This window comes from Rhipicephalus microplus, chromosome 5, assembly GCF_043290135.1.
Source record: "Rhipicephalus microplus isolate Deutch F79 chromosome 5, USDA_Rmic, whole genome shotgun sequence".
NCBI classification, from domain to species: Eukaryota; Metazoa; Arthropoda; class Arachnida; order Ixodida; family Ixodidae; genus Rhipicephalus; species Rhipicephalus microplus.
In genome coordinates this window covers 147,646,125-147,669,489 of record NC_134704.1, presented here as the reverse complement: position 1 = coordinate 147,669,489, position 23,365 = coordinate 147,646,125, and the positions used below count along the sequence as shown (strand labels likewise).

The window sequence follows — 23,365 nt, the reverse complement described above, 5'->3', positions numbered from 1 at the left end:
GGTACTTAGTACAACGTCTTCAAATAAAGAAAGGTCGGCTACTTGCAGCCTGGGGGTTTCAGAATAAAATTTTACATACCGTCTTTTTCTATATTTGTTGTAGTTCAAAGAATGATGTGCAAGCTCTCCGATTTGTGATTTAACAATACTGCTTTGAAATGTGCAGGAGATGCAAAAGTGCGACCAAAATGACGAGTGCAATTTTAATCGTGATCTATCTAACATGCAGCTAAACCAAGTGCCTAAGTTGCCTTTCGTAGAATATATTCAAGAACTCAATTCAATTTATGCATTCTGGTGCCACAGTTGTGGTTATTAACATTGAATGATTACTGGTGAAATTGTTCATACAAACCTTTGCATGCACGAAAGGGAATGAAATCGCCAGGATCATCAATCCAACAAAAGGACCCGTGAATGCAGATAGCATCATTATTATGAGCTGCAAAGAGCCAGTCATCGCAGGGGTTATCACTTGCAGGATGGTTTTTGAAAATTTCTAGGTGCAGTAGAATGAAATGTAGGGCTCGATATTGTATGTGCCTTCTCACAAACACGAACCAAAGAACACATATATATACATGCACACACACACAAACACAAACATCTGTTTAGAGAAAATTTGCCGTGTTATCCTCCCAGGGGTGGTATGCTAAACGCCCCCCCCCCTCCTTCGCTGAACGCTGTGGTTTTATAATGCCTATATATATATGCCTGCCACGGCCACCATCTTAAGGCCTTCTGTCATGCGGCATAATTTCTATTCCAGCGACTCTTTTTAAACCTTCTTGGTTTAAATCAAGGCGATTAAAAATGTTAATGAAGCCTGCACTCAGGCATGCAAGGCTTCAAACGACTATACTGGGTGATCATGAAGTCTATAAAATATAGGGAAGTGGCACAACACGGGACATCGACGGAGACGAAAGAACAACTAGAAGCGCACACGACCAACAAACTTATTTTCAAAAGAACACGCTATGTAAATAGCAACACGCACATGCGCGAAGAACCAGCATAAAAAACGCCCCCCATAAAAAGAAAAAGAACCGCTGTCGTGCAAAATGATCGACGACACACTGACCCAACTATTGTCAAACACTTTGCTAAAAGAAGCCTCAGCTAACCCTATCGCTACAGCACCACGACTTCATCGTAGGATCTTTGTGAAAAAAAGCAATGCAACGCGTGTACATGACTTGCAATCAAAATGAAGATGCAAACCCATCCCATTTTTGATGGAAAACGCATGCTCTTGTAAACTAACATTAAAAGACCGGCCTGTCTGGCCGCTGTACATGTTACCACCACTCAACGGTACAATTATAGTATTGTTATAAATATCAATAATATATGAGGCTTTACATTCTATAACCACGTTATGATTATAAAATTTTGATCATCTGATGTTCTTGAACGTGCACTACCATCACAAACTACACGGGCGCACACCGGCAGGTACGCAAACTACCGTCTTCGAGAGCACCGAAATAACTTGCACAACGTGGTTCAAGAGCACCTTGGCATTCATTAACCGGACTGTGGTTGTACCCTCTTCTTCGATAGGTGTGAATTAATGAAAGGCAAGGGACCCACAAAACCCATGGAATTATTGAAGCGAAAAAAAATCAGTTAAGCGGTGACAACTGCGTAAGCTCCTTATAAGTTGCATTATCAGATTTAGAGCGTAATTACCTAGCCGGGCTTTGGGCAACCGAAGACCCATCGCCCATGCTTTGACTACAGAGTTTGGCATTTATCTTCCCGTTTTTTATCGCCTTTTTCGCCGCATACATTGGCACTCAGCGAAATAAAGTTAGTTGGTTTTCTGTCTACCCTGTCTTTTTTCTTTTGTTCAGACGGTGAAAAACTTTCTCAGCATGACTACTCACCAGCTATAGCCGAAGCTTCCACTTTTGCAGCAGTGGCTTAACTCGTCTGTGTCAGGTTACACGTATCGTGAGCTATAGCTCCTGCTGACACCGCCTTGCTTGACCTTCTTCCCTATGCACCGTTGTCTCCGAGCACACCGGAGCCTTCTTCTGGTTAATCTACTTATCTTTATTCTATCTTTATTGTTCTGTCTCTCCGAGGCACGTTTAGCCTGCATCTGTTCATTCTTCCTACGCTCAGCCACTAACTGTTAGGCAACTGCATCGAGATTCAAAGAGTGAAGCTTATCCGCTCCTATGCATCGCTGATCAGCAATTTCGCTCTCTTTCTCTATGCCTGTACTTACTTCCCAAGAGCCCCGCATATGTACACCCCAACTGATACCTCTGTGCGTGCGCACTAAATTATAGGCGTTATCAAGTGGTTCCGCCTCAGCGTAAAATTTGGCTACTATGCAACGGAGGTGTATAGCTAACACGCACCAGCCCGAGCTCGTCTGCCACGGCTATGACGTCATTCTTATGAAATGCTGTGTGACTTCACTGCTCCTCGCGCATGTGCAGCACGGTTCTCTAGGAGGCATACGAAAGGGCTGAATTTCGGTCTGAGTAGCTCAAGCTACAAAAACATCTTAAGAAAAGAACGCTACCATGTGACGTTAAGATGACGTCACGGACCACACAATTTTTTAATGTTGCCATTACGTAACCTATTCTGGCGTGACCTCACATCACATAATGTCACATGATGTCATCATCGGTAGGCCTAACTTGCTTAAAGGTGGCTGATCACAGAGGCTAAGGAAAACCAGGTGAAGTGCCTCTGATTTCAGAGGCAGTGCAACCTACACCAGGTGCAGAAGGTTTTTGAAAAGTGGCGGAGCAGGATCAATACATCGATTGAAAAGGAATAGATAGCTTTAACCTAGAGGTCGTGCTTAGTTGGAACCGGAAGGGACCCTGCAAGATTTCTTTTATCCTTTCGCGCTATCATTCAAAATATCGGTGCACGTTAAAAAATGGCGGGACGATAAGTTTATGGAGCCCTCACCTACGGCGTCCGTCTTAATCTTATCTTTATTTCAATCCGTTAAACCTCCTCAGTTATTAATAATTCGCGTTACAGAAGTTCGTCCACCACTCCTTAGAACACACGAACAATATTATCAGTTTAGGGCTTCATATACACAGGAATGTGATATAATGAGAAGAGGAAACAAAGAAACCGCGATATGCACTTACCCTTGTGATAGTACCCATGTACAGGCAGGCACAGCTGCAGGCAGTCATAACGACGCCTAGCAGAAACGCTAAATTGAAAAGAGGGCAAAACGTTTTAAAAGCAAAGCAGTACTTGTACTTTACGTACTGAAAGCACTTTTGGTATCTATCTATCTATCTATCTATCTATCTATCTATCTATCTATCTATCTATCTATCTATCTATCTATCTATCTATCTAGCCACCCACGTCTGGGTGCTGTCGTGATGATTCCCTGAACTTAGGATGAATCAAAATTAGTACGAGGGTAAAATCGTTTGACAAATTCGACTCACTTCTCCTAACTTGAATAATGTTAAATTCCCGCCGCGTACATTCTCAGACACTTTCAAACAGGCATTGGCACATACCCACGGGCGAGAGAGAGAGAGAGAGAAACGAGAAATAAGGAAAACAGGGAGGTTAACCAGATGCTAGTATCCGGTATGCTACCCTACACTGGTGTTGGGGAATAGGGGGTTGAAAGAGAAAGAGAGAGTAAAAAATAAATAAGAGAAAAACACCGACACACACGCACACACAAAATCAGTCCACTCAGAGGCGTTCCGACAGGCCAGTAGTTCGTAAGCCCAGTAGCGCTTGCACGGCTTTCTTCTGTGACGATGAGTCATGACAATGGCGCAGTATACTTTCTTCTGACAGCGGCTGGTCATCTAACCTGTTTAGTTTATTAGAAAGGTGTTGTCTTTCCAGGTTGTATTTCGGGCAGTCACACAGGATATGTCGAATTGTTTCTTCATCTCCGCAGTGTGCACAGTCGGCAGTGTCGGCCATACCCATGCGGAACGCGTACGCACGGGTAAACGCGACTCCCAACCATAGTCTGCACAGAGCAGTAGCGTCGCCTCGTCGAATTTTTGTTGGAAGCTGCGTGCTTAACGTTGGATCAAGGGATCGTAATCTTGCATGCGTAAAGAGAGGCTCATTCCAAAGAGCCAGGAAGCGTTGGAGAGCAATCATGCGGAGCCTCCTAGCAGCGTCCGTCCTTGAGAGAGGTATTGACTGGTCGTTGTCTTGTGTATGGGCTGAACGGGCAGCTGGATCAGCTCGTTCGTTACCGATAATTCCACAGTGGCTTGGCAACCACTGAAACCACCTCGTGCAGGCCCATATTGAAATTGAAGCTTTGAGAACACACATAAGGCATGTGGGCCGGAATCCCCATCACCACCTAGCCTCTCTGCCAGTGGATGGTCCTCATACGTCATTTTGTTGAACAATAACTACACATGGTGACTCCCTACCAACTGGTTTTACGCCCGCGGCGAGACCTTCAATTCCTCCATGGTGCCACAAACAGCCAGTCATCAACCTGACAATACCAGGCATCCAGAAAAAACGAGATTTCTCAATACCAGCCCTCAAGCAGTTCGCCTTACTTCTGCTGTACGAGAAGTACCAAGACTGCACCCACGTCTATACGGACCGTTCCGTCCTACCAAACAGCTCAACAGCGGCGGTCGTTATTCCAACACACGCCACAACCATCAAATTCAGGACAGCTCATGCAACCACAACAACGGCAGCAGAGCTTGCAGCGCCTCGCGCTGCGCTGGGTTTTATTAACGACCAGAGCACGCAACGGTGGACGATTTTCTGCGACTGCAAGCCGGCACTGCAGTCACTTCTGTCAAATCTACGCCGTGGTCCACACGAGCAGTTGGTATTTGAAACAGCAGAAATGCTACACCTTATAACAGGGAAAGGGCACCACGTTATATTTCAGCTATAGTCGCCATTGTTGAGGCCCCCTGAGGCAGACCTAGATATATTCGAAGCGCCTGTGCTTGAACGCTTTGTACCATGCGTCGACTTGTTTTGCTGGCGTTTGATAATGCAGGTAGACTGTATCGTAAAAAGCCAAGGAAAAGCACCCTATACAGTCGTAACATAGCATTAGGCTGCATTCCCCAAGTCTTTCCAGGGAGAAACTTGAACAGATGGCATATGCCTGTCAATCGCTTTTTCAAATACGACACATGAGGGCTCCATGATATGTCTCTGTCGACTATGACACCCAGAAATTTGTGAGATCGACGATAGGGTATATTTTGACGTTCAATTGACACTCTGTAATTCGACATGGGTTTGCGCGTAAATGCCAGAAGAGCGCACTTTCCGGAAAAAATTTCCATGCCTCGATTGCGTAGATACAAAGTAGTTGCAGTAGCAGCTCTCTGTATTCTCGCTCGTAACTGCAGGCGAGTTACCGCAGATGCCCAGATGCAGATGTCATCAGCGTATGTTGATAGATAAATATTGTTTGGTAGGTGCGTATGGAGAGCGATTAGTGTTATATTGAATAGCACAGGGCTCAGTACACCACCCTGAGGGACGCCACGACAATGGAAATGTGTAGACGTGTTCCCGGTCTCTGTACTCACATAATAGGATCGCATTTGGAGATAACTGCGTATCCACTTAAACATTCGGCTACCCAGTCCAATCTCTTCTAGTGCGGTTAGGACGGCTTCATGTGTAACGTTATCAAAGTCCCCTTTGACGTCAAGGAACAGAGAGGCGCAAAGACGCTTATGGCCTTTCTCTTGTTTAACGTACGTGATTAGGTCAATGACGCTATCGATCGATGATCGATCACGTCGAAAGCCAGCCATGGCATTTGGGTAGATCTCATGATACTCCAAGTACCACTCGACTCGGCTGAGAATCATTCTCTCCATCACTTTACCCACGCAACTAGCCAATGCGATCGGGCGATAGGAGGAGAGTTCCAATGGTGATTTGCCAGGTTTTAGTAATGGTACTAGACGACTAGTTTTCCAACTTAAGGGGACAGTGCCCTCTAGCCAACAATCATTATATAGCCGAAGTAGAGTATTCTCACGCGCTCACCCAGATGACACAGGGCTCTGTAGGAGATTCCGTCAGGTCCTGGTGCGGAGGTCTGTTTGCATGAAGCGAGTGCTGCTTTGAGCTCCTGAATGGTGAACGGAAAGTCCATACAGGAGTCATGTGGTGGCGGACAACTGCTCAAAAGTGGTGAGCTACTGATGGCTGTAGTTTGTCCTGATAATCCGGCACAGAACTCTTCAGCAACGTCCACATCCGGTCAATTTTTGTGAAGGGCTAAGGCCTTGAATGGTGACTTCTAAATGGGCGATGACCGCAAACCTCTAACCATCCTCCATATCTGCGATAAAGGCTTACGAGGGTCGAGTGACTCGCAGAAAGTAATCCAGCGTTGGAATTCTAGCTTGTCCAACCGACGTTTGATCTTCTTCTGCATACGTCTAGCAGTCCGTAAATCTTCTATGTCTTTCGTGCGCCGGTACCTTCTTTCAGCTCGTCGTCGCAAGGCTCGAAGCCGCTCCAGCACTATGTCGATGTCCATGATTCTTACAGGGCATGGGATCGTACACACAGTCTCTTTTACAGTGCTCTTGATGGCCTCTTGTAAATCGGATATGTGTTCTTGGCATTGGTCTTCCATACGGGACTGTAATTTTTTTTCGTCATTTGTGAGCCGAACTTATCGAGTGCAATACGACTCTCGGGATACAAACCTTTTATTTCGTCTACTGTTACTGAAAGCAGCAAGGTTCTGGTGTACATTCGCCGAGACCTCACTTACATCCTTCAACCTGTACCACCTCATGACGGCAACCAATACGTATGCTTAAGAGTGAAAAAGAGGAGGCTCAACATCACTGTGGTTGGCGCATACCTATCACCATCAAGCCGTTTCAATCAAAAAAGATTACGAGACATCGTAGCGTTAACTCCTGACCCGTGTGTTATCATTAGGAATTTTAACGCTCATCATACATTATGGGGAAGTCAGAATACCAACATGAAGGGCAGAAGCTTGGTGTCTTTTGCCTCCGACAACCAACTTTGGTTACTGAATGATGGCAGCCCTACATTTTTACGTGGCTCCACATACAGTAGCTGTCTCGACTTGGCTTTTGTTTCGAAAAGCCTAGTGAAACATACTGAATGGTTCACGAATATAGAAACGCACAGGAGTGATCACATTTCAACATACGTCAAGATCAGAGGATTTTCGCCTCCTAAAGTGCGCGACATCATTAAAAGAGTGGACTGGAAAAAATTTCAGACCCACGGGCGGGTATGTACCACCGGCATGGGGGTGGATGCCACAGGTGATCGACTGTCTATGTCAACCCAGGAACGGCGCCTACACACTTGGGTAATTTTAGTGCGCGGGCGTTAAGAAAAACTGGCGTAGATCGCGTTGACCCAACGAATGCCAAGAAAAGTTAGGGTCGCAACAGGAATGAAACCCCAGCATTGTGCGTGGCAGCCAAGTACTACACCGCGGAGACACGCCAGGTCTCGCAACGCTATTGCAAGTGGACCATAATACTCGTAAAGCGTCTACTGGAGATGCAGTGATGGCTATCCGATTTTATCGACAATACATATATATGTTCTCCTACGCTACAGCCACAACGCCGGATTCACATCAACTGTAGTTAAGCACTATGCAGTGGTGGTGATTAACTGTTCATATCAACCAAATAATGACACGAACAGACATTATTATTTTTAATTAAGACCGTACATATCTTTAGCATAACCTCGTATTGTATCACTCAGTAAAAAGTAAAACACAGTCACGCTAACCCCGCATGCTTCACTCAACATCGATTCCGAAGGTATGTGGGATTTGCTCAATTTTTCTTTGTTCTTTGTTTTATGCACTGTCGAATTAGCTGCTAACTTTTACACAAACGTTAAAACATGGGTCTACAGATCAAGTTTACACACATGATCAAATTAGGGAAGCCGTTTTGTGGTATCAGTGACAACGCTTGAGCTATCAGCAGTTATAAAAGCTGTAAAGAAGGTAAGCACAAACCTTTGAGCAAAATGATATGCTACGCCTGGGTGTCAATGAATATTGTATGCTAATCGTACTTAATGTTTTTCTGGGTGAACAAAGTCGACTAGTCGATAGGCTTACCAGTGCCTCGTGCAACCCACTTAAAATGAAGTTTCGCATTGTCGATGTGTGGTGACAGTACATCCATGTAAAGTACGGCAGCCTGGGAGTTGATTATCGAAGATATTGTGCTGAAATTATAAGCAGAGAAAGTCAGCGTCACACAGGCGAGCCTTATTCGCTGGCATGATACGAAAGAGCCGCATTGAAGAGAAGTGTTGCATTGAAGTTTTTTGTCTGACTGTCTGTCTGCGCAAACAATTCTTTTTGCATGAACATATTTAAAACATAAACATTCTATAAAAATACCAGCGGTTGTTTTTAGACAGGATTTACTTGACTCTAACGAGGTGGAAATGCTTTGGCTCTACTACACTGAAGTTTCCTCGACTAACTCACTAATACTGGGCAATCAACTTCTTAAATTATCGACTTCAGCGCACTTCATTACACTTGAAAGTTGTGCTAAAGTGTGCTAATTTAGGCGATGCCCACTTTCGGTGCTTAGGATATTTATCGTGAAATTCCAAGGACGAAATGGAAACTGATCGTGCCCAGTGTGCACGAAGCGTGACCGTTCGGTAACGTTCGACCTGAACAGCTCATGACAAATGAGCGACAAAGTTTGAACGAAGAAGCACGGCGGCCATCTTTTTTATGAAAACCTGCAGGCTACTTCACTTGTGCCAGCGATGGGTAGCACGTTAAAGAACCCCAGGTGGTAGAAATTTCCGCAGCCCTCTACTACGGCGTCTCTCGTATTCATATAGTGGTGCTGGGACGTTAAACCCCAATTATATTAATAGGCTTTATAATTATGTTATTATTATTATTATTATTATTATTATTATTATTATTATTATTATTATTATTATTATTATTATTATTATTATTATTATTATTATTATTATTATTATTCATTGAGCCATCACATCAACCTTAATTTAGCGAGAGATGTTTCGAGTTGATCAGTTTAATTCGTAGTGTGCATAAGAAAACCAATATCTCAATTTTCCTACTGGGAAACGCAACAATCAGGGCAGCCACGGGGTCGCATATTCTCTCGGACAGACAGAATAGTTTTTTGCGATTATACATAGTTTAGGAAAGAAACATACATGCCCCACCCATGGCAAGCAAACATTACCTATAGCTGTGTACTTGTGTATTTCAAAATGCTTGCCGATTTTTCTGACCTGATTCGCCTTCTGCACGCCTCTGTTCAAATTTTCTGTCTTTCTGTCAAGTGTCATTGAAGTATTCCATGGCGCTTTGTGTGCGTCAGGCACGATAAGGTTCGATTTCGGCCTTGAAATTTGATGATGAATATAAACAAATCCATGAATAAAAACAGTGTTCATTGTGCCCATTCTTTTAAAATATAATTTAGGACCCATACATTCGCCACTCTCTTTTGATATAACCATCGTTATTTTTTCCCCAAGTTTTGTGCACTCCATCACATAGGTACATATAGCAAGTGAACTTGTTTACCTAGTCGCAGCGCTCACGACTGCCGCGATGAAAATTCCCGTGAATCCGGAAAGCTTTGACAGGTACGTTTTGACGTAATATGGAAGGATCTGCAAGGAACAACATGAACACTCCTTGTATCAATGCTGCCATGTATTCTCCACTAGAGGCATCTTGCATAAAATGTTTTAAAGTAAATATCGATAGTTTGATAGACGTAGTGTAGATTGTACCAAGGAGGAGGAGGAGGAGGGAGGGAATAAATGAAAGAAAGGAAGGTCGACCAGACGCACGTCTGGTTTGCTATCCTGCACTGGGGGAAGGGATGAGGGGATTAAAGGAGAAGAGAGAGAGAAGTGAAGGGCAACGTGTGTGTAGATGTGACCTTGTCCATTGCACGCTTATAAGCGGTTGCGTAGTCCGGTCGTCTTTAGAAAACTTAGCAATGCCCGCGTCGCTTTGCTGGCCTGTGACGCGTAGAGCCATGAACCAAGGATCTTCTCTTCGGAAAAAGGTCTACTATCTAGTGTCTCTAACGTTTCGCGTAGCAAGTTGCGTTCGCTCGCAAAACGTTCACATGAACAGAGTAGATGTTCTATTGTCTCGTCAATGCCGCACGATTCACATGGAGAGCTATCCGCCATTCCTATGCGAAATGAGTACGCCTACGTAAAACTACTCCTAACCACAGGCGGCACAGTAAAGTGGCATCTTGGCGGGAGAGGTCTGACAGAACTTGCAGCTTTCTCGATGGCTCCAATTTGTGTAGGCGGTGGTTCCCGACACTGGGGTCACTCAGCCAAGTTTCCGGCATAGTGTTAGCGAACAAGTGAAGGCCCCTTGCAGCGTCGGTTCTCGACAATGGAATTGGAGTAGTCTGGGCGTCCGCGTGGGCAAATCGGGCAGCATTGTTAGCAAGGTCGTTACCGACAATACCACAATGTCCTGGTAACCACTGGAACACCAAGTCATGTCCTTTCAATAAAACTTCGTGAAGCACTTCTTTTATTTCATTCACTAGTTGTTGATGCACCCTTTGTCGTAAAGGTGATTGCAAGCTCTGAACGGATGCCTTGAATTCGCAAAACACAGCCCATTTTGGAGGCCGGGCTTCCGCAATATAAAGTATAGCAGCACGTAAGGCGGTAAGCTGCGCTGCTGTGAATGTTGTCCTATGCGACACTTTGAACTTTATAGTGACCTGGTACATCGGGATGACAACAGCACCTGTGGAGCTGTCAGCCTTGACTGATTCATCGGTGTAAATGTGGGTTCTCTGTCCATAATTTTCGTTGAGTAGCGACGATGTCACCTGCCGTAGGACCACTGTTGAATGATGGCTCTTGTTCGTTATTCCCGGAATAGTGAGGCACACCTGTGGTTGTTGTAGGCACCACGGAGATGACGCTGGTCTTGTTGATGGAGTGAAGCCAAAAGGAAGGCATTCTCTATGAGCAGAAATTATCTTTGAAAACATTGCTTGTGGTCTTTAAAGTGGCAACACTGCAACATGGTGACCAGGAACTCGGCAGAGGTGTCTTATGTGGGCTCTCAAATTGTCAGTGGTGATGTATGTTTGAATGGGATGCTCTCTTGCGACCAAAATTGCCCCGTAGGTTGGGGTGCATCGCGGCAATCCTAAGCACACGCGTAGTGCTTGTTCTTGCAGACTTTCGAGGGTGCGGATGTTCGTCTTGCACGTACTTGCCAGTAACGGCAAGCTGTATCGCAAAAATCCCAGAAACAGTGCCCTTTATATCTGCATCATTGACCTTATCGATGTGCCCCAAGATTTTCCGCAGAGGAACTGCATTATATGGACGATGTAAGTTAGCGTTCTCTTCAGGTAATTGCAGTGGGCACTCCACGAAAGGTCCCTGTCAATAATCACAATCAGGAAGCGATGCTTCTTGTGGTATGGAATAATTTGTCCATTGATGGTAGCGGGGTATTGCGTCATGGCTCTGCGAGTGAACGCAACCAATGCACATTTCTCCGTTGAGACGGGAAGAACTTGCTTGCGGAGATATGAGCATGTCAGGGTGGCAGCCTGCTGGACTCTTGCACGTACTTGTAAACAAGTTACAGCCGAAGTCCATAGACAAATATCGTCAGCATATATGAATATGAGGATAGTATTGGGCAAGATTTCACGAAGACCTACCATCACGAGGTTAAATAAAGTGGGACTTAATACGGCGCCCCGAGGGACGCCATGGGAGGTATATTGATTGGTGGTAGGTCCATCTGCGGTTTGTACAAAAAAGGACATTCTCTTCAAATAATCCTGGATCCATTGGAACATTCAACCACCGATTCCGACAGCTTCCAACGAGTCTAGGATGGCTTTATGTGTTACGTTATCATAAGCCTCTTTGACGTCGAGGAAGAGTGCCAGTGGTATGCACTTGAGGCTCTCCTGTTGCTGTATAAATGTTGTGAGATCAATCACGTTGTCAAGAGATGACCCACCTCGCCGAAAACCCGTCATGCAGTTCGGGTATATACTGTAGCGCTTGAGGTACCATTCTAGGCGTGTAAGTATCACCCTTTCCATGACTTTTCCTACGCAACTTGGGAGGGCAATAGGGCGAAATGATGTCAAATCAAATGGTGACTTTCCTGGTTTGAGTAGTGGCACAAGTCGACTTATCTTACAATCCTGGGGAACAATGCCCGCCTGCCATGTGTGATTGTAATAGCATAACAACTGTCCCCTGGCCTCCTGTTGAAGGTTGGCTAGAGCAGCGTAGGTGATGCCTTCGGGTCCTGGTGAAGATGATCATCGGGAAGCCGCCAAAGATGCGTCAATTTCTTTTATAGTGAAAAGATTGTCCATTTCAAAGATGCAGGGTTCAGGGATAACACTCTTAACGATGCCAGCGGACAAGGCGGACACACCAGCGATTCGTGTACAAACCCCATTACCACTTCAAGTTGAGTGCGGCCTAAAGGTAGGGCTACAGCTATGAAAGGATGTCCTAGTTGGGGAGTCGAGCGCAGGCCACGAATAGTGCTCCAGATGCGTGAAAACGGCTTTCGGGGATCCAATGATTCACAGAATGATTTTCAGCATTCCTGTTCATGTTTGTCTAAACGGCGTTGGACTTTTTTCTGTATGCGTCGTGCCTGCCTCAAGTCGCACATTGATTTCGTCCGTCTGTATCCCCATTCCGCCCTTCGGTGAAGGGCACGCAGCTTTTCCAGTTCAACGTCGAAATCTGAACGCTTGACGGTGAACGGGAGGAGACGGGAAGCTTCCCTCATTGCCTCTTTGATGACATCCTCCAAGTTCTGGTCAGGGTCTTCACGGCATGTATTTTCCATGAGTCGCTGAAATTTGGACCAATCAAGTCTTCGTATTGTGGTTCTAGGAGAGGAGTTAGTAAGACCCCTTATTCGCATATAAGTTGGAGTGTGGTCACTCCGATGCGTTTCGATGTCTGAAAACCAGTGCACTTGCGACCGGAAGTTTCTGGATACCAGAGTCAAATCGAGGCAACTGCTGTACGTAAGGCCCTGCAGGTATGTAGGACTGCCATTATTTAAGAAACATAGGTCGTGCCTGGAGGCGAATGACACGAGGTTTCTTCCTTTAGAGTTGATCGTCGAACTACCCCAGATTAAGTGATGTGCGTTGAAGTCTCCAGTTAAAACCCATGGGCCCATAGTTGTTGTCAGTATGTCTCGTAGTCGGTCTTGTTCAAACCGTCCGGATGGTGATATGTAGACACCGATGAGTGTGAATGACACTTTTTCTTTTTTAACACGTAAGCAGACATATTGATTGTCACCTTGTGGTTGAACTGCGTGATGTACATATGTGAAATCTGTGCGAATGTAAACAACCACCTTGCTGCGTTCCTCGCACGTTGAAGAAACGAAAGATTCATACACTGATAGTTTAGAAGGTTATTGCACGTTTTGTTCACATATAACTATAACAGGAATACGATTCATGAATATATACTGACAGAATGAAGAGATGCGGGATCTCAGGCCTCTCGCGTCACACTGCAGTATCGACGCTTGTCGGACCTCGCTGCGGGAGGAGAAAATTGGTCGAGTCATGGTTGCTACTGGAGACTTGCAAATACTGGACGTAGAGCATCCAGTACTTGTACTGCACTCTGAGCGAGTGGAGACTTCAGACTGCTGCACAGCTTTCGCTTAGCATTCAGCAGTGCTCGGAACATTCTGATGACTTCTGTGTCCTCCTCAGGCAGCTTGTCAGCGGCTGGCTGAAGAGATGTGATTGTCGATGTGCGCTTAGAATTTGCAGGTGGCTGTGATTTCGGCAATGAAAGCCCAACTGATTCATCTGCAATATAGCTGTTCGTTGTTTTGTTCACCGCACTGGCCGCCTTCGGTCTGGGAGGCAAGGGCAGTGGAAGTGAAGGGTGGTGGAGTGGCGCTGTCGATGCAGCGTCTGTGGCATTCTTTGATAAACTGCGGCGACGATGACGCCTCTTTCGGATGGTCCTGACAGCCTCTCTATGCGACGAATTGTCTCTGACCATTTGTTTCATTATCGCTATTTCTCTTTAGATTTTGGGGCATTCTTTTGACGAAGCTGCATGTGACCCATGACAATTCGAGCATTTGAGGGTAGTTGCTTCACAGTCATCCGCCGAATGGGCTTCCGCGCAACGAGGACACACCATTTTATTTTCGCATACGCTTCTCACGTGGCCCAGCCTCATGCACTTATGACACTGTTAGGGCTTCAATACGAAAAGTCTCACAGAATGCCGAAAATGGCCTACCTTTACGTGTGAAGGAAGAGTGGCCCTTAAACATGATTTTTAAGCAGCGTGAGTTTCCCCGAATGGACAACTTTTGCGATGACGCTGGCTTCATTTGCCGGTTTGACCATAACATCGAAGTCGGAGCTGGAAATGGCAGTATCCACATCGTAGATGACTCCAGTGACGACGTTAGAGCTCGCAGGAATGTAGGAGCGAACTTTCGTTCCCCGCAGCTCGTCGACGTTGCGCAGTATATTAAGTGCCGCAGCATGTAAAACGTCGATGGCCAATACGTTCTTACGCGTGTTCACTCTGATGTCTGTGATCTCGTTTGGCACAAGTCCTTCCAGCATCACCGAAACAGATTGCCTGTTGAGCCGCTTCATGTTACCGTCAGGTACCTCAGGGACAAAAAGGATAGTGTTTGTCACGGGTCTCCTTGGCACTCTGTCGTTCAAGGTACTCGATGACGAAGGTGTTCTGACGTTCCGCCTCTTCGTATTACGGCTCTGCACCAGTTTAAAATCGTCGTCGTCAGAAGGCTCTTCGCTGCTCATTGAGTAAACAAGAGCGCCCTCGCTGTCGTAGTCGCTGTAGAGTCCCGAACGCTTCCTGGATGCGGCTACCGCCAACGCCTCTGTATCTGGCGGACGTCCGTGGAGGTCCACGTCCATCACCGACGGACACGGATGTGATATTCGCGAAGTTCACTTATAATTAGGTGAGAAAAGAGAACACCTACTGAAACAGCGATCTGTTAAGCAATCACTTCGTCGTCAGATTGCCCCAAAATAACTCATAAAAACATAGACACAATATATGGGATAAAAAACGGTTATACAGATTTCTAGAACATCATACATGCTGTGGTGGAATCTTCAGTTCGGTTTCATCATACTTAACCTGCAAAAGAGCACTGTGCCGTACGTAATTCCTAAATAGTAACAATAACAGAGCTGCCACAAACTGCCGAAGTCAGCACCACTCTGTGTGTGCTATTTAGGTTAATATTGAGAAATATAGCACCAATTTGACGTCTTAATTTGAATTTTAAAGAGAGTGGCGAAGATTGCTGCTACGGTATCCTCACACACCTGTAATAGAAATGCTAAATATTCAATCACTCAATCCTTGTATGGATTTGCCCTCTAGTGGAGGAGTGTGTCATCAGAAAATACACGCTCTCTGTCCTCAAGGTAATATCACTGGGTCTGGTAAAAAGACACTCATCAGTGCCATCTGCGTATACTGAATAATTCACAGTAGTATCCTAGCAAGTTTATTCAGTGAGTACAATGTGGTAGTGAAAGTGTCAAGGTTCCTTGAAAGTTGGTTGCTACGTCCGATTACCAGAGGCTCTATGACCGTCGTATGAAAAGCGTTGACATCGTCGGAACGGAGACCTTTCAGGCTTCTCCTCAGCCTCAAGAAAAGGGAAAATCTTCCGGGATCATATTTTGGCTTTATCAGGTCTGCATCAGTCCAGATATAAATCCAGGAAGATTCCTTGTTCCCAATGCACGAGAGAACCCTGGAAGGTCACCATTTCGACCACATCGCTTCCCTCCGACTAGCTGTCACATAGCCTCCGATAGAGGCAGCAAGCAAATGTCATAGAGTCTTCACACCGTGGATGTCTCGTCGCATTCAGTCAATGAATTTGCGAGGATGATATCTTGTTAGATTCGGTGTAAACTAATCTAATAGATAAATGTATTTTTACGAGACTCACTCATTACTTTGCGGCTAGACTCTGAAGATATAGAATACTCGATACTGCTTTCTGTTAAAGCTTGGCGATTCGACGAAAAAAACACTTGCCTGATCGTGGGTAGTAATTGAACCGGAAAGCTTTGGGTCACATCCCCAGAACCACATCACCAACGAAAAAGCCAGGAAGAAGTTGACGATGTACACGCTGATAACCATGAATGAGCCTACTAACAGTGTCCTCCAAGGAGAAAAAAACATAAATGATGTACTTTTAGCCGTGTTCATACAATGTGAATCAAAAGCATGTTGGCTACGTGCTGTTTAATGCAACCTCACACACTCGATGCAAAGTGAGCAAAACATTTTGCTGTAGTTTGCCTAGTTTCAGCACTGTCTCTTTCTGCGAAGCCTTTCAACATATAATTTGACGCCAGGACATGCGATGTGGCACAAATGTCACGACTCGAATATTTTCATTGGTACTAACTTGGTTCAGCGAGAAGTCTTGTTTGAAACGAGAGGCACACAATTTTCTAATTAATTTTTTTCTTCCTAACCTCTTTTCGTTCTTAATGCTAGTGGTGGCCTAGCACTTTCATGTTTTTATTTCTTCGCAGTTGGCTTTATTGACTGGCGTTGTTTCTTCTTCTTATCACCTAGTTTTTAAGGTTAAATGTTTTAAACAAGGTTGTATGTGTTATCTCGCATGCTTTTCCTGCAATAATGCCGCTTTCAATATAGACCTATGGAAGAAATGAATCAATGAATTCTAAGTTTGCTACAACTACAGCGGTAAAAAAAGAGATCTGATTATAAGTACTCTCTTTTTAAATAAAGAACTGAAAATGCGTTTCTGTTTCAGTTTCCTTCTATGCACCCTGATTGGTATAGAAGGCGTTTAGAACTAGGGCAGCACTGTACCGGGGTGTTTCCGGAATTGCGCTGAAAAAAATGCATATCGATTCACATGGGCGAGTATGGCAGTGGTGTTCCTTACCCATAATTTAGTATACACTCCATTCATGACAATGTTTCTGAGCGTGTGCGTTAAGCGTTTACTTTTGTACAAGCATCTTTCTGTTAACTCTACGTGTTTTTTTACATACGAAGATACATTGTTTTAAAAGTGGAAGTAGTTATGTTGTTCTTGAAAAAATATTTCCAGGAGTAATCATTAACCATTCTAGACGTAGAGTCACACCAGTTGGATAAAAATCATTTTAATTGAAGCTTGCTTGCTCAGACCACCTCAAGATATTAGGTCTTGTTGGGCTTGTTTTAAGCAGTATACTAGGAATCATGATATTGAAGAACGCGGAAAGTTTAGCACAGTGTAGAAATCACTACATAAAAATGAAAGGTGTGGGTTAACTACAGGTACAGCCACCCAAAATGCCTCCGTCATAACTCACCTTCCCGAGTGAGGCTGTCGGAAAACTTTCTGGCCCCCTAGAAACCCAGATATCCTTCTTAGTAGTGGCTATCATGCACTATATTTCTTCCACTCCATAATAGGCGTACCTTGATTGACCGTTGAAGCTACGGTGTCAGAGAACAGCTGGATAACGAAGTGTGTGTGGTGAGCGAGATATTATTAGAAGGCAGAGAGGTCGACCTGAGCTAGTTAACAAAAAGAATGACACCTTGGTGTCCTCTGTATTCCATCGGCAAGGTTTGCACACTTGGCTGCGCGTCACGCTTCTTAGTGGGGAAATGCAGGGGCTTCATTCTTTTTATTTATCAATGGCTGCATGAGATATTTTGTCCGATAATTGTCACCGCAGTCCCTTTCTAATTTGGGTTATTTGTCTGTGACCCTGAGCAGGCTAAGCAGGTGATCTGCGTGTCGGTTGCACAATGTGCAATTAGCGAGCGGCACTTCAGCTGATGACGGACTGGAGACTGCTACAAAGACGGCAGGCACCCATTTACATCCTGGTCTGAAGATTTTTATCAGATGGTATCGCCAGCTTGAGAAACTGGTTCTCCTCTCCCTGCAGTACCAGGATGCTTGGGCCGTTGTGCACTTCGCTTGCAGCAATGATATTCATGTCGTATAGTGTTCAGGTCGTAAGCTTGCGGATGCTGATGACCTCTCTCAGTCGCCAATAAACCAGATATGTCTTCTCTGTCATCCCTCTCTTCCACCTTGTCACTACTCAGATCCATTGACATGCTTCAGAGCAACGTAAGAATCTATACCTTGCTTTGTTGGTCAACTACGTTACCACTTCATCTGCTGTCTCTTTGATGAGAGCACCACGCCACCAATCAGCTCACTTTGCCGGGAGAGACAACATTCTGCACCACTGCAACTGCATGACAGACGATCGGAAGTGGCTCGCTGCTTTCCCTAGTCATGTGCGCTCTGACAACTGCGCGAATTTTCATGTGCATCCCCAAAGTGCCCACGCCGGCGTCCCGAAAACCTACGCAAGGTTGTGTAAGCGATATTACTGGCGTCGAATGTATGGCTCTGTGCAGCAATACGTTTAGTCTTGCAGTATATGTAAAAAAAAGTCACAGTTTTGCCGCAAAGGCGAAGCAATGCGCGTGATATCGCAAGGTAACGTGAAGAATGGCAAGCAGATCGAAAGATGCCCCGTGTTTCTAACGCCAAATGACACACTAAATGTACTCACAGGTACAGATAAACGAGAATAAGCGTCTCGGTTGTTTCTTTGCTATGTCTGAAACGCGCGCCATTTCGGCAAACGGAGAATGCGCAGCGAGTGCAGTGACCTTTTTAGTCCGGTATCTACAACAGAATCATTCCGGTGAAAGCCCAACGCGTACAATTCTCCGCACCGCGAGATATGCGCGCACACCTGTTAGTGTTCACCCCCTCCCCTCACCGCAAGCCAAAGTACGCGTGGGAGATGAGAGCACGTGACGCCGCGTCGTGACGATCTGGCAAAGAGTGCTCATTGTGCCATCCCGCTGGTAATGCTGAAACCACAATAATTCTCCCGAGATAGCCATTGCCAGCGGTAAGTGGTAGATATAGATAGCTTGCCGTTTCAACGATGAAGGAGGTGCTCCTTCGTGGCTCCATCGCTAACACCTCTCACTCACATGCAACAAAGGGTGACGTTCGATTCCGCGTGCGGGAGTCTTTTACTTAAATGTGACGCATTTCTCAGCGAACGTCGGCGACTTTGAGCGTATCTATCTATCTATCTATCTATCTATCTATCTATCTATCTATCTATCTATCTATCTATCTATCTATCTATCTATCTATCTATCTATCTATCTAGCCACCTATGACTTTAAGCTCTCCTGGCCGTTCTGACAATGATATTTCCAAACTTGGTATGGCACAACATGACTATATGACGAGCATATTTGACTAGTCATAACATAAAACTCATGACACGTATGTCATGAATGTCATGCTTTACTTGACATGGTCTTGCTGCTCTAGCGGTGGTTTTGTTCACGTGACATGTTGCAAAACTGGTATGGTATGACGCGATTGCATGGCGAACACAAGTGACAGGCTCTAACATCAAAATCATGACATGCTGTCATGTAACATGACTACATTCCACGCTCTTGATGCGCTCTCGGCCATTGCACTTGCGTCACATATACAAATTTTGGTATTACGGTACGTAAATGGATGACGACAGTGTATGACTGGTACAAACATGTTAATCATGAAATGCGTGTCATATAACAACTTGACTACATGCCACGCTCATGATGCGCTCGCGGCCGTTTCACTAGAGTCACATCTACAAAGTTTGGTATTACGGGGCGTGAATGGATGACTAAGGTTTATGACTGGCGCAAACATGATAATATTCAGTGCAGGCGCGTGTCATGAAACAACATGACTACATTCCACGCTCATCATGCGCTCGCGCCCGTTTCACTAGCTTCACGGACACCAAATTCGGTATTACGCGACGTCAATGAATGGCGAAGGTATGTGACAGGTGCAAACATGATAATCAGGAGATGCGTGTTATGTGAGAACATGTCTACATGCTACAGTGAAGGTGACAATACACTTTGACGTGACCCGGCGCGCATGCGCACCGGAGTTCGTTTCGTCGCGTCACGCCGGCGTTGCCACGCCAGGCACCAGTCCTGCCATGTACTCGCAGGCGTGCGCCGCGCTGCGTTGCTTTGACGCATGAGAGTTGCAGCGCGTCCAGCGTCCCTCAATCACGAAAAGTGGGAGACGCAGTGTTGTCTGGGTAACGCATCGGTGCGAAATGCAGCATATCACATTTCGCGCCGGTTGCCGTCGGGCCGCGCCGACGAACGCTGGTCGCGCCTATGTCAGACTATAGAGTGCTCGCGTTTTGTTAACGTTGCGTCGCTGTGCCCAGCGTGCGCGCGCGTCGTAGCTACACTGGAGTATATTGGGCCCTTTATTATGCGCTCTCGACCGCTTTGCTAGCTTCACATATACCAAGTTTAGTGTTATGTGACGTCGTTGGATGATGAAATATATGACTGGTACAAACATGATAATCCTGGCACGCGTGTCATGTAAGAACATGACAACATACCACGCTGATAGCATGCTCGTGGCCATTTCGCTAAATTCACATATACTCAATTTAGTATCACGTGACGTAAAGAGATGACAAAGGTAAACGACACATTTAAACATGATATTCACGACACGAAAGTCATCTACGGCATCATTTACCTCCACCTCGTAATGTTGTCCTGGTTTTGAAGTGACATATCAACATTTCTCATTCGTCGTTCGCATATCATTGATTCCCATTGTACGTGGCATCTGCCAGTTTTTTATTGTTATTCTCAATATCCCGAAATCCTAAATCAAATCATATCTTATCCTCTTATCATTTCAACCTAGTAGGTGCTTTTAAAATGTCTGCAAGGCTGGACTACAGAAACAAGTATACAAACAAGCATAAATACATCTATGCAAAACACATACGCTTGTTCGTATTACAACCAGAAACCTTGTTGTATCACGAGCATACTTTACGTGGTTACTGCCACTGACAGGGGTGGCAGTAACCTTTCCATTGATGACTTTAGCTAGGAAAAGTTCTTTTGAACCGTAATGAAATGAGACAAAGAGACAACGCTCTTGCTGCAGACCAGTTGTTCTTTATCTGATCTTGTCTTCCTTCTCGTTTCGCTGGCCTTGCTCGAGGCCAAGCTTCGTTGCCGATCTTCATCATTACAGAACGTTGAAGGGGCCCTTTGCAAATCAGAGTTCACCGTATAAATTTGAATGGACACAAATATTTTACCAAAATCTGTTCATCTTATTTTTTTATGAGTCTGTGAACCTTGGCTTCTAGTTTATATGCAGCCAGAACGAGTTGGACGCTGCTCAGATTTTAACAAACAAAAGACCTGGTGGACAAATGGGTGTGTAATAGCTCTCATTTTCACATCTGTTTTCAAGTGCCACAACCGGCGCTTTACTGCGAATGCGTAGTGTTTAACTTGACGGGAATACTGGAAAGCTGCATCTGTCGTAGCGTCGTAGTGTTAAGAATAAAGAAGCTAGTTAGGCCACGGCGGCCGCATTTCAATGAGGCGACATGCAACAACACCAGTGCGCTGAGAATGAAGTGCACGTAAAAGGACACAAGGGGGCGGAAATTGTTCACATATTCCACCGCTAAGACGTCCTAATCATCATATCGTAGTATTCGTTCGTAAAGCATCCTTATTTTTTCCTTTTGTTCGGTTGGTACCACCACAAGCTGCATGTTTGAATTTCTTATTTTTTTCTCCTGGGTGCTCATTTTCAAATCGAAAACACGTTAAGGCCGCTATTCATACACGTTAAGTGCTAAAAGTAAATGCGTGAAAGCATAGTGATCAATGCGGGAGCTTAGAAAGCTTCTAAGGCTGTTCCTCACACAACCCCAGCAATAGCAGCGTTTGCATTGCCACTGCCTTCATATGAAATTGAGGCCGCAGTAGCATGAATAAAAGAAGCACTAAATAAATGACTCTGGTCATTCTAAAGGGAAAGTTTTCCAGGAAGCCAAAAAAAACACAGATGTGGCAACAATCAAATATGCATAGTTTTATGAGAACATTTATGTAGGTCAGTGAGTGGTCTCTTTTTACCTCTTGGCATCGCTGAGGCTTCGTGAAGCCATGCACCTTTGAACTGCCACTTGGTCTAAGCCGACTCGGTAGAGGGAAACAGTTGAGGACGCCAGAAGCGACGACCAGACATTCTCGTCGTGACCAATGTCAAAGGTCACACTGAAAAAAAACTAACAACTATTGGAAATAATTCTTGACATTGTTGAAAAATTAGTCTTGTGATTATAGAGCCACCTGTTAAGCACTCCGTGTCGGTGTTTTAAGCAGCGAAGCTGAAATGTATAACATCGGGGTATATTAAAAGCTGGCATCCATCAAAAGGTCTTCGGTGCTTGGAACTGCATTGCACATTGACGAAAGACAGGCTTTATGCCGGCTAAAGAATCGTGGTAGTAAGTGCTATAGTGATTTAGAACATCAAGAGAGAAGCCAGGCGTCACATAATGCGTATTGCGCTCCTCTAGGCCGGGTTTCAAATGCTGCAAATCTTTACAAAAGCCTCAGGCATAATTCTTCATTGTCGTCAACCCTACCATCAAGAAATTGTAGCAATGTAAGTATGTAGTGGTTATTACACTTTTCTGAAAAAATAACAAAGAATGACATTGTGGACGCTTCCCCACTACATAAAAATTATCATAATTTATGACGTAGTAGGTACCATGCAAATATGCTTGTAGTAGTGGTCCCAAGAAAGTTTAAATAGTCTTCAGAAAAGGCAAAAGAATTCGAAGAGCCAATGCTAAAAGATAGTAAAAAAGAGGAGGAAAGAGAAATGGTATCAGTCAGGAGGTACCACTAGCAACGTATCTTCTCGGTGGCCTCAATGAATTTATGTAGCGCAGACTGAACAGCACTGCAGCCGTACGCATATGATTGGCTGCCTGAAAGTGCCTTCTTGTTTGTCTGTTTGTGTTTTTTTTTCAATCTCTGCCACGCACCCACTGCTCTGTATCGGCAATAGCCCCGTGTACATGGACGCGACGGGGGCGGGCTGAGTTGAGTGGCGGGTTCAGCTTACCTCGACGCGCCCGAGTTTATATGAACTCGCACGGACGAGTTGAGGTGAGCGGTGATCGCAGCGACGCTTTGCGTCGAAGCGAGCCGAAAGCCCGTCTTCCGGTTTCCGCTCCTCCAAGCCTGCGCTCTCGCCGCTGTGGGCTGCGGTTGTTTACGCAGTTGTCGCTCCGCCACCGCGATGGCTGTCTTGGTATTTTTTCTCAGTTTGCACCAGCTGTACTTTATGGTTGTGTTGGTGTCTTGG

General features: G+C 45.2%; 1 protein-coding gene across 1 annotated transcript in view; it reads right to left on the bottom strand.

The window, feature by feature from the left end:
- The window catches only part of LOC119173345 (sodium-coupled monocarboxylate transporter 2-like), a 91,906-nt gene that overhangs the window by 21,870 nt on the left and 46,671 nt on the right, over positions 1 to 23,365 (bottom strand). Inside the window, exons 2-5 of the mRNA XM_075894243.1 lie at positions 9,596 to 9,684; positions 8,123 to 8,232; positions 3,135 to 3,202; positions 356 to 442 (exon numbers count right to left, since the gene is read on the bottom strand). Coding sequence (XP_075750358.1) covers positions 356 to 442; positions 3,135 to 3,202; positions 8,123 to 8,232; positions 9,596 to 9,684 — 354 coding nt within the window. The remainder of the gene's footprint in view (positions 1 to 355; positions 443 to 3,134; positions 3,203 to 8,122; positions 8,233 to 9,595; positions 9,685 to 23,365) is intronic.